The 12,953-nt window shown below is 40.2% G+C and overlaps 1 protein-coding gene across 1 annotated transcript in view; it reads left to right on the forward strand.

Moving 5' to 3' along the window:
• Nucleotides 1–12,953, forward strand: part of adgrb3 (adhesion G protein-coupled receptor B3) — a gene marked incomplete at its 5' end in the record, with an annotated part of 302,913 nt that overhangs the window by 194,873 nt on the left and 95,087 nt on the right. Inside the window, 2 exons of the mRNA XM_084170757.1 lie at nt 652–754; nt 1,990–2,033. Of these exons, the coding sequence (XP_084026883.1) occupies nt 652–754; nt 1,990–2,033 (147 nt within the window). The remainder of the gene's footprint in view (nt 1–651; nt 755–1,989; nt 2,034–12,953) is intronic.

The raw sequence follows: 12,953 nt of genomic DNA on the forward strand, positions 1-12,953 counted from the left end.
TGCTCCTCCTTGCACAAAGGCGGAGGTAGCAGTCCTGCTGCTGGGTTGTTGCCCTCCTACGGCCTCCTCCACGTCTCCTGATGTACTGGCCTGTCTCCTGGTAGCGCCTCCATGCTCTGGACACTACGCTGACAGACACAGCAAACCTTCTTGCCACAGCTCGCATTGATGTGCCATCCTGGATGAGCTGCACTACTTGAGCCACTTGTGTGGGTTGTAGACTCCGTCTCATGCTACCACTAGAGTGAAAGCTCCGCCAGCATTCAAAAGTGACCAAAACATCAGCCAGGAAGCATAGGAACTGAGAAGTGGTCTGTGGTCACCACCTGCAAAACCAGTCCTTTATTGGGGGTGTCTTGCTAATTGCCTATAATTTCCACCTGTTATCTATTCCATTTGCACAACAGCATGTGAAATGTATTGTCAATCAGTGTTGCTTCCTAAGTGGACAGTTTGATTTCACAGAAGTGTGATTGACTTGGAGTTACATTGTGTTGTTTAAGTGTTCCCTTTATTTTTTTGAGCAGTGTAGTACTTATGAAGCCTTTATTTATAAGATCTACTTTGTTTAAAGTGGGATTGAACATACTGTATTTGTGTAGCAGCGCCTAAGTGACACCACTTCCAATCATCCCTCTGTTTTCCACCCAGGAACCACACGGCAGTGAGCTCCAAAGTGATCGCGGTCACATTGAGACCAGAGCCCAGGATAACAGAGTCACACCTGGAGATCGAGCTGGCTCACCTGGCCAACGTAAGGACCTATATATTATTCATCTTTCATTTTCCATTTTAATTAATCGAGTGCAAGAATGACCTCACACTGTGAGCACCTGCCCAAGACTCCACTTCTTGAAAAGGCATTCAAGCGATACAGAGAAGGCAGATGTTTAATAGCTATCCAATCAGCTAATTGCGTAACTGGTACATTGGACCCAGTTACATGACAGCAATCCATGTAACTGGGTCCACACTAAAACACGGTCACAAAAGTGAATTGTACATAGCAGATACTGTATATCTGGACCTGTATTCACAAAGCATCTCAGAGTATGAGTGCTGATCTAGGATCAGGTCCTCCCTGTCCATATTAACCTAATTCATTTTGATCTAAAAGGCAAAACTGACCCCAGATCAGCACTCCTACTTTGAGACGCTTGATAAATACAGGCCCAGATCTGAATCAGGAGGACATCAGTGTAAATATATGGGCTCTGACAATGACAGGCTGCTTTGTATCACCTTGGACAACACCACTGAACCATCGGCTTTATCTCGGCCATTAACAAAAAGGCCAGGGTTGTAAAGAGGGCTTGTCCTTGCAATTATCTGGACATAGCGTAATGCCAGTGTTCTCTCTCTCTCTCTCTCTCTCTCTCTCTCTCTCTCTCTCTCTCTCTCTCTCTCTCTCTCTCTCTCTCTCTCTCTCTCTCTCTCTCTCTCTCTCTCTCTCTCTCTCTCTCTCTCTCTCTCTCTCTCTCTCTCTCTCTCTCTCTCTCTCTCTCTCTCTCTCTCTCTCTCTCTCTCTCTCTCTCTCTCTCTCTCTCTCTCTCTCTCTCTCTCTCTCTCTCTCTCTCTCTCTCTCTCTCTCTCTCTCTCTCTCTCTCTCTCTCTCTCTCGTTCTCTCTCTCTCCTGACACGCCTGCTACACTGGGCGCCTGCAAATTAATTATTGAACCAATTACTCTCCCATTGTTTGTTGACTAATGCACTCTAAACGTGTGGCTGTAGCCATTGTTGGGTGCTTCAACGCTTAATGAGGCTAAAGTGATTCAAAGTGAAACTGCCACCAATTCTTTTTGGCATTCTACATTTTAACCCTGAACTGCAATCTAAAGCTGTTAGTTAAAACAACAATTTGTTTAGTGTGTTATTCTTGGATAATTACGAGTAGATAGTACTATCTTTGAGGCTTTGGTCATTTTGTTGTGGTTATCTAACAATGATTCAAGGTTTTTAAAGCATGTTCCCTTCTTCTTGGTAATGCAGGGAACCATGAGTCCTTACTGTGCACTGTGGGATAGCACCGTCATGTAAGTGAACAAGCTTTCCCTTTCTGCTGTTTCTCTCCTTCTTGCTCTTCTCTAATCCATGCTGATATTGATGCATATGTTATGTATGGAATTTATATCGATATAAACTAGATTTCTATATGCTAAATGCGCTGAAGATGAAAACACTGTTTTGTCCATCTTCTAAGAGGTTCAAGGGTGCTCACTCTTGGCAAAGTGTACTGTACACAATCCTACACAAAATGCATTCAGACTATCATAGACTCTGAAATTGCTAGCGCTGGGCCCGCCATCCTGTGGAAGGGGAATTGAGGACAATTACTTCACCAGAAAAATGAGGCAAAAGCGTATGAAGATTAAAATCAGATGAAAGGAATACATCTTCCAAATAACATCGGGGAATTAAGTCTGGGTCTGCATCCCCAATGGCACCCTGTTCCCTTTAATGTGCACTACTTTTGACCAAAGCCTGGGCACTTTATAGTAAATAGGGACTCAGTCTCTTCCCTTTACGACGTATAATGAAATGAGGGGACATCGTGACATTAAATTACCAATCCCCTATTATTTCCCATACAGAGTACCTGTATTTGATTAAACTACAGGCAAGTATTATCCAGCAATTGTATGAGAAAATAAGCGGCGAAGGCCAGAGGAAATTTAATGTAGGTTTTGAATGCATCTTTTGTCCTCTGTGTTATATTTCAGCCATTGTATTACAGCCGTAATAGCATACTGATAATGGTCAATCGACTGAAAGATCATTTGTGCCGTTGGAAGATCAAGGAACTCAGTGATTTGATAGAAGCTGGTTTCAATGCCATCATTCTTTGATCCTTGTGTTCTTTGTTCCTTACACGTTGTGCGTCAAAAACGATACCATCATTACATACATTAGACTCACATTTTATCTCTATTTAATTTAACCTGCTTTATTATTCTGGTTTCTTAATCCTCAACTGAAAGGACTAGATAGCATACAGATGTAGGTCCTTCATTTGAACCAGTTTGCTACAGCAAGAATAATAATGCTGCAGCAACAGGGAATGTTAATTATTATGTGGATTATAATTCATGGACATTTTTGTAGGGGTTGATATCAAGTCTGACATTTGAAAGTGGAAATTACAATCTTTACACTACAAGTTCTCATTTATTGCTGTGCAGTAACATTCTCAGTAACAAAAGAGTGATCAAATTAAGATCCTACATATGTACAACGTTTAAATTCAAGAATGTGAACAGATAACGTCAACTACTATATATCCCATATACAGTTCCTGTCATCTGTTTCTGAAACATTTACAACATTCTTATTATTCGTAGATTGAGACACAAGGACTCCCTCCCAGCTTTCAGAAACATTATTCTTCACGACTCATTATTTCCTTCTGTCCTCTGTGTTCTATCCTTCTATCCTGTGTGTTCTATCCTTCTATCCTGTGTGTTCTATCCTTCTATCCTGTGTGTTCTATCATTCTATCCTGTGTGTTCTATCCTTCTATCCTTCTATCCTGTGTGTTCTATCCTTCTATCCTGTGTGTTCTATAATTCTATTATTCTATCCTGTGTGTTATATCCTTCTATCCTGTGTGTTCTATCCTGCTATCCTTCTATTCTGTGTGTTCTATCCTGCTATCCTGTGTGTTCTATCCTTCTATCCTGTGTGTTCTATCCTTCTATTCTTCTATCCTGTGTGTTCTATCATTCTATCCTTTGTGTTCTATCCTTCTATCCTTCTATCCTGTGTGTTCTATCCTTCTATCCTGTGTGTTCTATCCTTATATCATTCTATCCTGTGTGTTCTATCATTCTATCCTTCTATCCTGTGTGTTCTATCCTGCTATCCTTCTATTCTGTGTGTTCTATCCTGCTTTCCTGTGTGTTCTATCCTTCTATCCTGTGTGTTCTATCCTTCTATTCTTCTATCCTGTGTGTTCTATCATTCTATCCTGTGTGTTCTATCCTTCTATCCTTCTATCCTGTGTGTTCTATCCTTCTATCCTGTGTGTTCTATCCTTCTATCCTGTGTGTGCTATCCTTCTATCCTGTGTGTTCTATCCTTCTATCCTGTGTGTTTTATCCTGCTATCCTTCTATCCTGTGTGTTCTATCCTTCTATCCTGTGTGTTCTATCCTTATATCATTCTATCCTGTGTGTTCTATCATTCTATCCTTCTATCCTGTGTGTTCTATCCTTCTATCCTGTGTGTTCTATCATTATATCCTGTGTGTTCTATCATTCTATCCTTCTATCCTGTGTGTTCTATCCTTCTATCCTGTGTGTTCTATCATTATATCCTGTGTGTTCTATCCTTCAAACCTGTGTGTTTTATCCTGCTATCCTTCTATCCTGTGTGTTCTATCCTTCTATCCTGTGTTTTTATCCTTCTATCCTGTGTCTCTATCCTGCTGAGAGGCAACAACTTTATCCAGGGTAGAGGCCCCATGTGTTCAGTGTTTCACTGTGTGAAGCTGCCTTGATGCCACCTAGGGCACAACTGTTGGACAGCACAGCACAGGTGGAGGAGTGGAATGTCTCGCTCTCTCCTCCTCTCTCTTCCTCTCTCTCTCTCTCTCTCGCTCTTGCGCTCATGCTCCCTCTCTCCCTCTCCCTTCTCCCTCTCTCTCCATCTCTCTCTCCCTCCTCCTTTCTCTCCCTCATCCTCTCTCTCTGTGTCCCTCACCTTCTCCCTCCCTCTCCCTGGGGCACACCTATAGGACAGCTCAGCCCAGGTGTAGTCCCTCACCTTCTCCCTCCCTCTCCCTGGGGCACACCTATAGGACAGCTCAGCCCAGGTGTAGTCCCCCACCATCCTCTCCCTCTACCACACAATGCTCACAGTGAGGGTGGGTGACAGGGACATTAGTTAGAACTAACCAGAGGCGTAAACAGTCAGATAGAAAAACAATGCAGGAGAAAACAGAAGTAAAAAACGATGATGTTGGATGATGTGATTATGCTTGTCAGTACAGGCCTATGGTAGTACATATAAATGAACACTTGAGGGTTGTTTGCCTACATTTACCCCGCATGCTAATATATCTATGTTCCGGTGGGGAAAATTGACCACAATGACGTTATTTGAACCATATTTCAACCAGTTTGGGTTTTAATCCTGTTGTAATTAGGTCATTTTAACGTTGTACCGCTGGGGTATACAGTATCTATCATAGGTGACATACTGTATTGATCAAGGTGGGATAATATATAACATTCTACATATTTTAATTCATATTTGACATCTTCCAGTACAAAATAGCGTCCGTTATTCTCAGAAGCCCCATTTTGTAAATTGAATATGGCTGCTATTTAATTTTAATAAATCTCAAATATGAATATTGCACTGCGCTTCTGCTGTAATATGAGCCACAGCGAGAGCAATGGGCTCTCTTCTCCACTCAGTGGCAGATAAGAAAATAGAGAAAGCACATTCAACCAAATTCAATTTCTATTGAATCAGGGGCCACACAACTCTCTGGTCTCTTGAGAATAATTTGAGCTGTTCACATAGATTCAGGCCCAGTGGTATTTCTACTGTCGGCTGAAAGAGTTAATGGGACAGCGACTGTAATTGACAAAATAGAAGTTGGTTTCTTGGCAACAAGCTTGTCCAAACAAAGTAGAACTCATGCATAATTCATAACAATCGAATATCTTTGTTTGTGTTTTGTTTATTCTTGTCATCAGTAATCTGTTTGTCTGATGGTTTATGTGTAAATCAATTCATTTGTTGCTTAACGTGTGTTCCCAGAAAATGGAACCAACATTCATTTGTGCAGGAAAACAATTAGAATACCCGAGTATACACTTCAATCCTGTCCTCTGCAGCTGGTATTCGAAACAATGCATGACTGAACCATGATTTGCTGTCATTTTGTGTTAAGGGTTGTCAAATACAACAGGCATGGATAATCAGGAAAACATGATGATTAAGCAAATGTTGACTGGTCTAGGGGAAAAACAAGAAAAGTCTAACAAAAAAACAAGTAGTTTGTCTTTCCTGTAAGTTTTCCTCCTGAATACTTTCCTCCTGAAGAGATTGCAACTGTAACATTGGAACATCACAACACAGGACTGGAACCATGGCAACCAATGCTGTCTAAAGCATGTTAAAGTCTTTGTAGCCAAGATATTTACCAAACAGAGACTAACGCTGACTAACACAAGTCAAGAAGATAGACTCTGGTTTCTCCTGCTAAGGGGGAGACACTATTCCATTTCCTGTTTGTTCTCTGCTCTACTGCATAGACAGGGCCAGATTAAGATATCATAGTCCCTGGGCTTTAGTTTTTTTGTACCACACAAATGATACATTCAACCACAAAGACCAGGGAGGTTTTTTTAAACAAAAAAAGCAGACATTAAATATCCCTTTGAACATGGTGAAGTTATTAATTACACTTTGGATGGTGTATCAATACACCCAGTTACTACAAAGATACAAGCGTCCTTCCTAACTCAGTTGCTGGAGAGGAAGGAAACTATTAAGGGATTTCACCATGAGGCACCATGGTGACTTTAAAACAGTTACAGAGTTTAATGGCTGTGATAGGAGAAAACTGTGGATGGATCAACAACATTGTAATTACTCCACAATACTAATCTAAATTACAGAGTAAAAAGAAGGAAGCCTGTACAGAATAAACATATTCCAAAACATGCAACAAGGCACTAAAGTAATACTGCAAAACATGTGGCAAAATAATTCACTTTTTGTCCTGAATACAAAGTCTTAAGTTTGGGGCAAATCCAATACAACACATTACTGAGTACCACTCTCCATATTCTCAAGCATAGTGGTGGCTGCATCATGTTATGGGTATGCTTGTAATCGTTAAGGACTGGGGAGTTTTTCAGGATAAAAAAGAAACGGAATGGAGATAAGCACAGGCAAAATCCTTGAGGAAAACCTGGTTCAGTCAGCTTTCCATCAGACTCTGGGAGATTAATTCAGCTTTCAGCAAAACAGTAACCTATAACACAAGGCCAAATCTACACTGGAGCTGCTTACCAAGAAGACAGTGAATGTTCCTGAGTGGCAGAGTTACAGTTTTGACTGAAATCTGCTTGAAAATCTGTGGCTTGAAAATGGTTGTCTAGCATAGGCTACTTGTGCCTTTTTAAAATGGATGTAGTTATGTCCTGTTCTTGTCTATTAATGTTCTGTATTATGTCATGTTTCATGTTTTGTGTGGACCCCAGGAAGAGTAGTTGCTGCACTTCCTGGAGATCCTAATAAAATGCCAAAAATACCAAAGATAGGACAGGACAGGATAGGACAGGACAGGAAAGAATACGACAGGAAATGAAAGGACAGGACAGGACAGGACAGGACAGGACATGACAGGACTAGACAGAACAGGAAAGAATAGGACAGGACAGGAAATAATAGGACAGGAAATGAAAGGAAAGGACATGAATGGACAGGAAAGGATAGCAGGATCTCCACTAAGGCATCGTCTCACTATGACTACAGTCATGGACACCCTCAGTAAGAAAGACATTCAGACAGGTGCAGATAATCCAGATAGAAGATAGAAACAGTAGATACAGTGCATTCGGAAAATACTCAGACACCTTGACTTTTTCCACATTTTGTTACGTTACAGCCTTATTCTAAAATGGATTAAAAAAAACAATTTTCCTCATCAATCTACACACAATATCCCATAATGACAAAGTGAAACTGGTTTTTAGACATTTTAGCAAAATAAAATAAAAACATAATAATACCTTATTTATTCAGTATTCAGACCCTTTGCTATGAGACTTGAAATTGAGCTCAAGTGCATCCTGTTTCCATTGATCATCCTTGAGATGTTTCTACAACTTGATTGGAGTCCACCTGTGATAAATTCAATTGATTGGACATGATTTGGAAAGGCACACACCTGTCTATATATGGTCCCACAGTTGACAGTGCATGTCAGAGCAAAGACCAAGCCATGAGGTCGAAGGAATTGTCCGTAGAGCTCCGAGACAGGATTGTGTTGAGGCAAAGATCTGGGGAAGGGTACCAAAACATTTCTGCAGCATTGAAGGTCCCCAAGAACACAGTGGCCTCCATCATTCTTAAATGGAAGAAGTTTGGAACCACCAAGACTCTTCCTAGAGCTGGCCGCCCGGCCAAACTGAGCAATTGGGGGAGAAGGGCCTTGGTCAGGGAGGTGGCCAAGAACCGGATGGTCACTCTGATTGAGCTCCAGAGTTCCTCTGTGGAGATGAAAGGACCTCCAGAAGGACAACCATCTCTGCCGCACTCCACCAATCGGGCCTTTATGGTAGAGTGGCCAGACGGAAGCCACTCTTCAGTAAAAGGCACATGACAGCCCGCTTGGAGTTTGCCAAAAGGCACTTAAAGAGTTTCAGACCATGAGAAACAAGATTCTCTGGTCTGATGAAACCAAGATTTAACTCTTTGGCCTGAATGCCAAGTGTCACGTCTGGAGGAGACCTGGCACCATCCCTTCGATGAAGCATGGTGGCGGCAGCACCATGCTGTGGGGATGTTTTTCAGCGGCAGGGACTGGGAGACGGAGCAAAGTACATGAGATCCTTGATGAAAAACCTGTTCCAGAGCGCTCAGGACCTCAGACTGGGGCGAAGGTTCACCTTCCAACTGGATCCTAAGCACACAGCCAAGACAATGCAGGAGTGGCTTCAGGACAAGTCTCTGAATGTCCTTGAGTGGCCCTGCCGGAGACTTGAACCCGATTGGACATCTCTGGAGAGACCTGAAAATAGTTGTACAGCAACGCTCCCCATCCAACCTGACAGAGCTTGAGAGGATCTGCAGAGAAGAATGGGAGAAACTCCCCAAATACAGGTGTGCCAAGCTTGTAGCGTCATACCCAAGAAGACTCAAGGCTGTAATCGCTGCCAAAGGTACTTCAACAAAGTACTGAGTAAAGGGTCTGAATACTTATGTAAATGTGATATTTCAGTTTTTCATTTTTAATAAATTAGCAAAAAAATCTACAAACCTGTTTTTTCTTTGTCATTATGGGGTATTGTGTGTAGATTGATGAGGGAAAAAATCAATTTAATCAATTTTAGAATAAGGCTGTAACCTAACAAAATGTGGAAAAAGTCAAGGGGTCTGAATACTTTCCGAAGGCACTGTAGATACCAGCCACTGTTGATTCACCGCGAGTCCAAATGTTGCACAATAAAACTGTGGGTGCAATCAGCAGTTTGCAGGTATTATTCTTTCATTAATTAGTTTACTTTCTGTACCCTGACAGTTACTGGATGTTCTACATTACCTCTAAACTAACACTGTCTATCCCCCAGTCTCAGAGTCAACCTGAGAGTTACTGGATGTTCTACATTACCTCTAAACTAACACTGTCTATCCCCCAGTCTCAGAGTCAACCTGACAGTTACTGGATGTTCTACATTACCTCTAAACTAACACTGTCTATCCCCCAGTCTCAGAGTCAACCTGACAGTTACTGGATGTTCTACATTACCTCTAAACTAACACGGTCTATCCCCCAGTCTCAGAGTCAACCTGACAGTTACTGGATGTACTACATTACCTCTAAACTAACACTGTCTATCCCCCAGTCTCAGAGTCAACCTGAGAGTTACTGGATGTTCTACATTACCTCTAAACTAACACTGTCTATCCCCCAGTCTCAGAGTCAACCTGACAGTTACTGGATGTTCTACATTACCTCTAAACTAAAACTGTCTATCCCCCAGTCTCAGAGTCAACCTGACAGTTACTGGATGTTCTACATTACCTCTAAACTAACACTGTCTATCCCCCAGTCTCAGAGTCAACCTGACAGTTACTGGATGTTCTACATTACCTCTAAACTAACACTGTCTATCCCCCAGTCTCAGAGTCAACCTGACAGTTACTGGATGTTCTACATTACCTCTAAACTAACACTGTCTATCCCCCAGTCTCAGAGTCAACCTGACAGTTACTGGATGTTCTACATTACCTCTAAACTAACACTGTCTATCCCCCAGTCTCAGAGTCAACCTGACAGTTACTGGATGTACGTACACCACTTCTAAAGAATACAGGTTTAGGAAGCATGCTGTCTTCACCGAACCAGATATGTGTGAAAAAGACATTGCATTGTACATCTGTGTACTTTATGGGTTCATGAACTCCACACATCTTAACCCCCAAACAGTTCCAGCCAACTGCTCAACAAATTATAAAGTAGTATTTCCAGCCGAAACTGTGATACAGCATGTTTACAATGGCACACATGCTACTGCTACTACCATGGTATACTGTAGCTGATATAGAAGTGCACTATATAGGGAATAGGGTGCCATTTGGGATGCATCCATTGACACTGATAACAGTTTTACATGGATTACATGGACATAATTAACACAGGCCCTGTTCTGTGTGGGTTAAGTGCATCATTAAATGTCTGTAGTTACCGCTTCTGTGATTGGCTGATGAGTCGTTGGTTATACGTGTGGCCAAGGAGCCATGTTCTTAATAGTGCTCTCCATTACCAAGGTTACCTGACTCTGTCACAAGGAGCTATTAGAAGGGATATCATGTCTGATGACACAGTATTAATCAAGACCAGTCCCAAATGGCACCCTATTCCCTATATAGTGCACTACTTTTGATCAGGGCACATAGGGGATAGGGTGCCATTTGGGATGCACACTTAGTTATCATCAAGACCAGACCATCTATGTGGCATGCATTCACTCCTCCCCTTCTAGTGTGCATTGTATATGCATACAGATGTAGGATCTTAATTTGATCACATTGATGCAGGAGAACCTTCATGCAATGCAGGACATGTAAAATGTGTAATGTATTTTAGGTTTAAAAAGGCTTTTGAAGTTTGTAATTTCCACTTTGAAATTTCAGACTTGATTTTCCCTAACGAAAATATGAAATAATTATAATCCACATTATTTTCATCCTCTAGTAAACTGGTTTAAATTAAGATCCTACATCTGTATGTCCACTGTGTTCATTATTTATTATTTAGTATTTTATCAGGATCCCTATTAGCTAGTGCTAAAGCAGCATTTAGTATTTAGTATTTTATCAGGATCCCTATTAGCTAGTGCTAAAGCAGCATTTAGTATTTAGTATTTTATCAGGATCCCTATTAGCTAGTGCTAAAGCAGCATTTATTATTTAGTATTTTATCAGGATCCCTATTAGCTAGTGCTAAAGCAGCATTTAGTATTTAGTATTTTATCAGGATCCCTATTAGCTAGTGCTAAAGCAGCATTTAGTATTTAGTATTTTATCAGGATCCCTATTAGCTAGTGCTAAAGCAGCATTTAGTATTTAGTATTTTATCAGGATCCCTATTAGCTAGTGCTAAAGCAGCATTTAGTATTTAGTATTTTATCAGGATCCCTATTAGCTAGTGCTAAAGCAGCATTTAGTATTTAGTATTTTATCAGGATCCCTATTAGCTAGTGCTAAAGCAGCATTTAGTATTTAGTATTTTATCAGGATCCCTATTAGCTAGTGCTAAAGCAGCATTTAGTATTTAGTATTTTATCAGGATCCCTATTAGCTAGTGCTAAAGCAGCATTTAGTATTTAGTATTTTATCAGGATCCCTATTAGCTAGTGCTAAAGCAGCATTTAGTATTTAGTATTTTATCAGGATCCCTATTAGCTAGTGCTAAAGCAGCATTTAGTATTTAGTATTTTATCAGGATCCCTATTAGCTAGTGCTAAAGCAGCATTTAGTATTTAGTATTTTATCAGGATCCCTATTAGCTAGTGCTAAAGCAGCATTTAGTATTTAGTATTTTATCAGGATCCCTATTAGCTAGTGCTAAAGCAGCATTTAGTATTTTGTATTTTATCAGGATCCCTATTAGCTAGTGCTAAAGCAGCATTTAGTATTTAGTATTTTATCAGGATCCCTATTAGCTAGTGCTAAAGCAGCATTTAGTATTTAGTATTTTATCAGGATCCCTATTAGCTAGTGCTAAAGCAGCATTTAGTATTTCGTATTTTATCAGGATCCCTATTAGCTAGTGCTAAAGCAGCATTTAGTATTTCGTATTTTATCAGGATCCCTATTAGCTAGTGCTAAAGCAGCATTTAGTATTTCGTATTTTATCAGGATCCCTATTAGCTAGTGCTAAAGCAGCATTTAGTATTTAGTATTTTATCAGGATCCCTATTAGCTAGTGCTAAAGCAGCATTTAGTATTTAGTATTTTATCAGGATCCCTATTAGCTAGTGCTAAAGCAGCATTTAGTATTTAATATTTTATCAGGATCCCTATTAGCTAGTGCTAAAGCAGCATTTAGTATTTAGTATTTTATCAGGATCCCTATTAGCTAGTGCTAAAGCAGCATTTAGTATTTAGTATTTTATCAGGATCCCTATTAGCTAGTGCTAAAGCAGCATTTAGTATTTAGTATTTTATCAGGATCCCTATTAGCTAGTGCTAAAGCAGCATTTAGTATTTAGTATTTTATCAGGATCCCTATTAGCTAGTGCTAAAGCAGCATTTAGTATTTAGTATTTTATCAGGATCCCTATTAGCTAGTGCTAAAGCAGCATTTAGTATTTAGTATTTTATCAGGATCCCTATTAGCTAGTGCTAAAGCAGCATTTAGTATTTAGTATTTTATCAGGATCCCTATTAGCTAGTGCTAAAGCAGCATTTAGTATTTCATATTTTATCAGGATCCCTATTAGCTAGTGCTAAAGCAGCATTTAGTATTTCGTATTTTATCAGGATCCCTATTAGCTAGTGCTAAAGCAGCATTTAGTATTTTGTATTTTATCAGGATCCCTATTAGCTAGTGCTAAAGCAGCATTTAGTATTTAGTATTTTATCAGGATCCCTATTAGCTAGTGCTAAAGCAGCATTTAGTATTTAGTATTTTATCAGGATCCCTATTAGCTAGTGCTAAAGCAGCATTTAGTATTTAGTATTTTATCAGGATCCCTATTAGCTAGTGC

The sequence above is a fragment of the Coregonus lavaretus genome (assembly GCF_964263955.1).
Source record: "Coregonus lavaretus genome assembly, chromosome: 1".
Taxonomy (NCBI): domain Eukaryota; kingdom Metazoa; phylum Chordata; class Actinopteri; order Salmoniformes; family Salmonidae; genus Coregonus; species Coregonus lavaretus.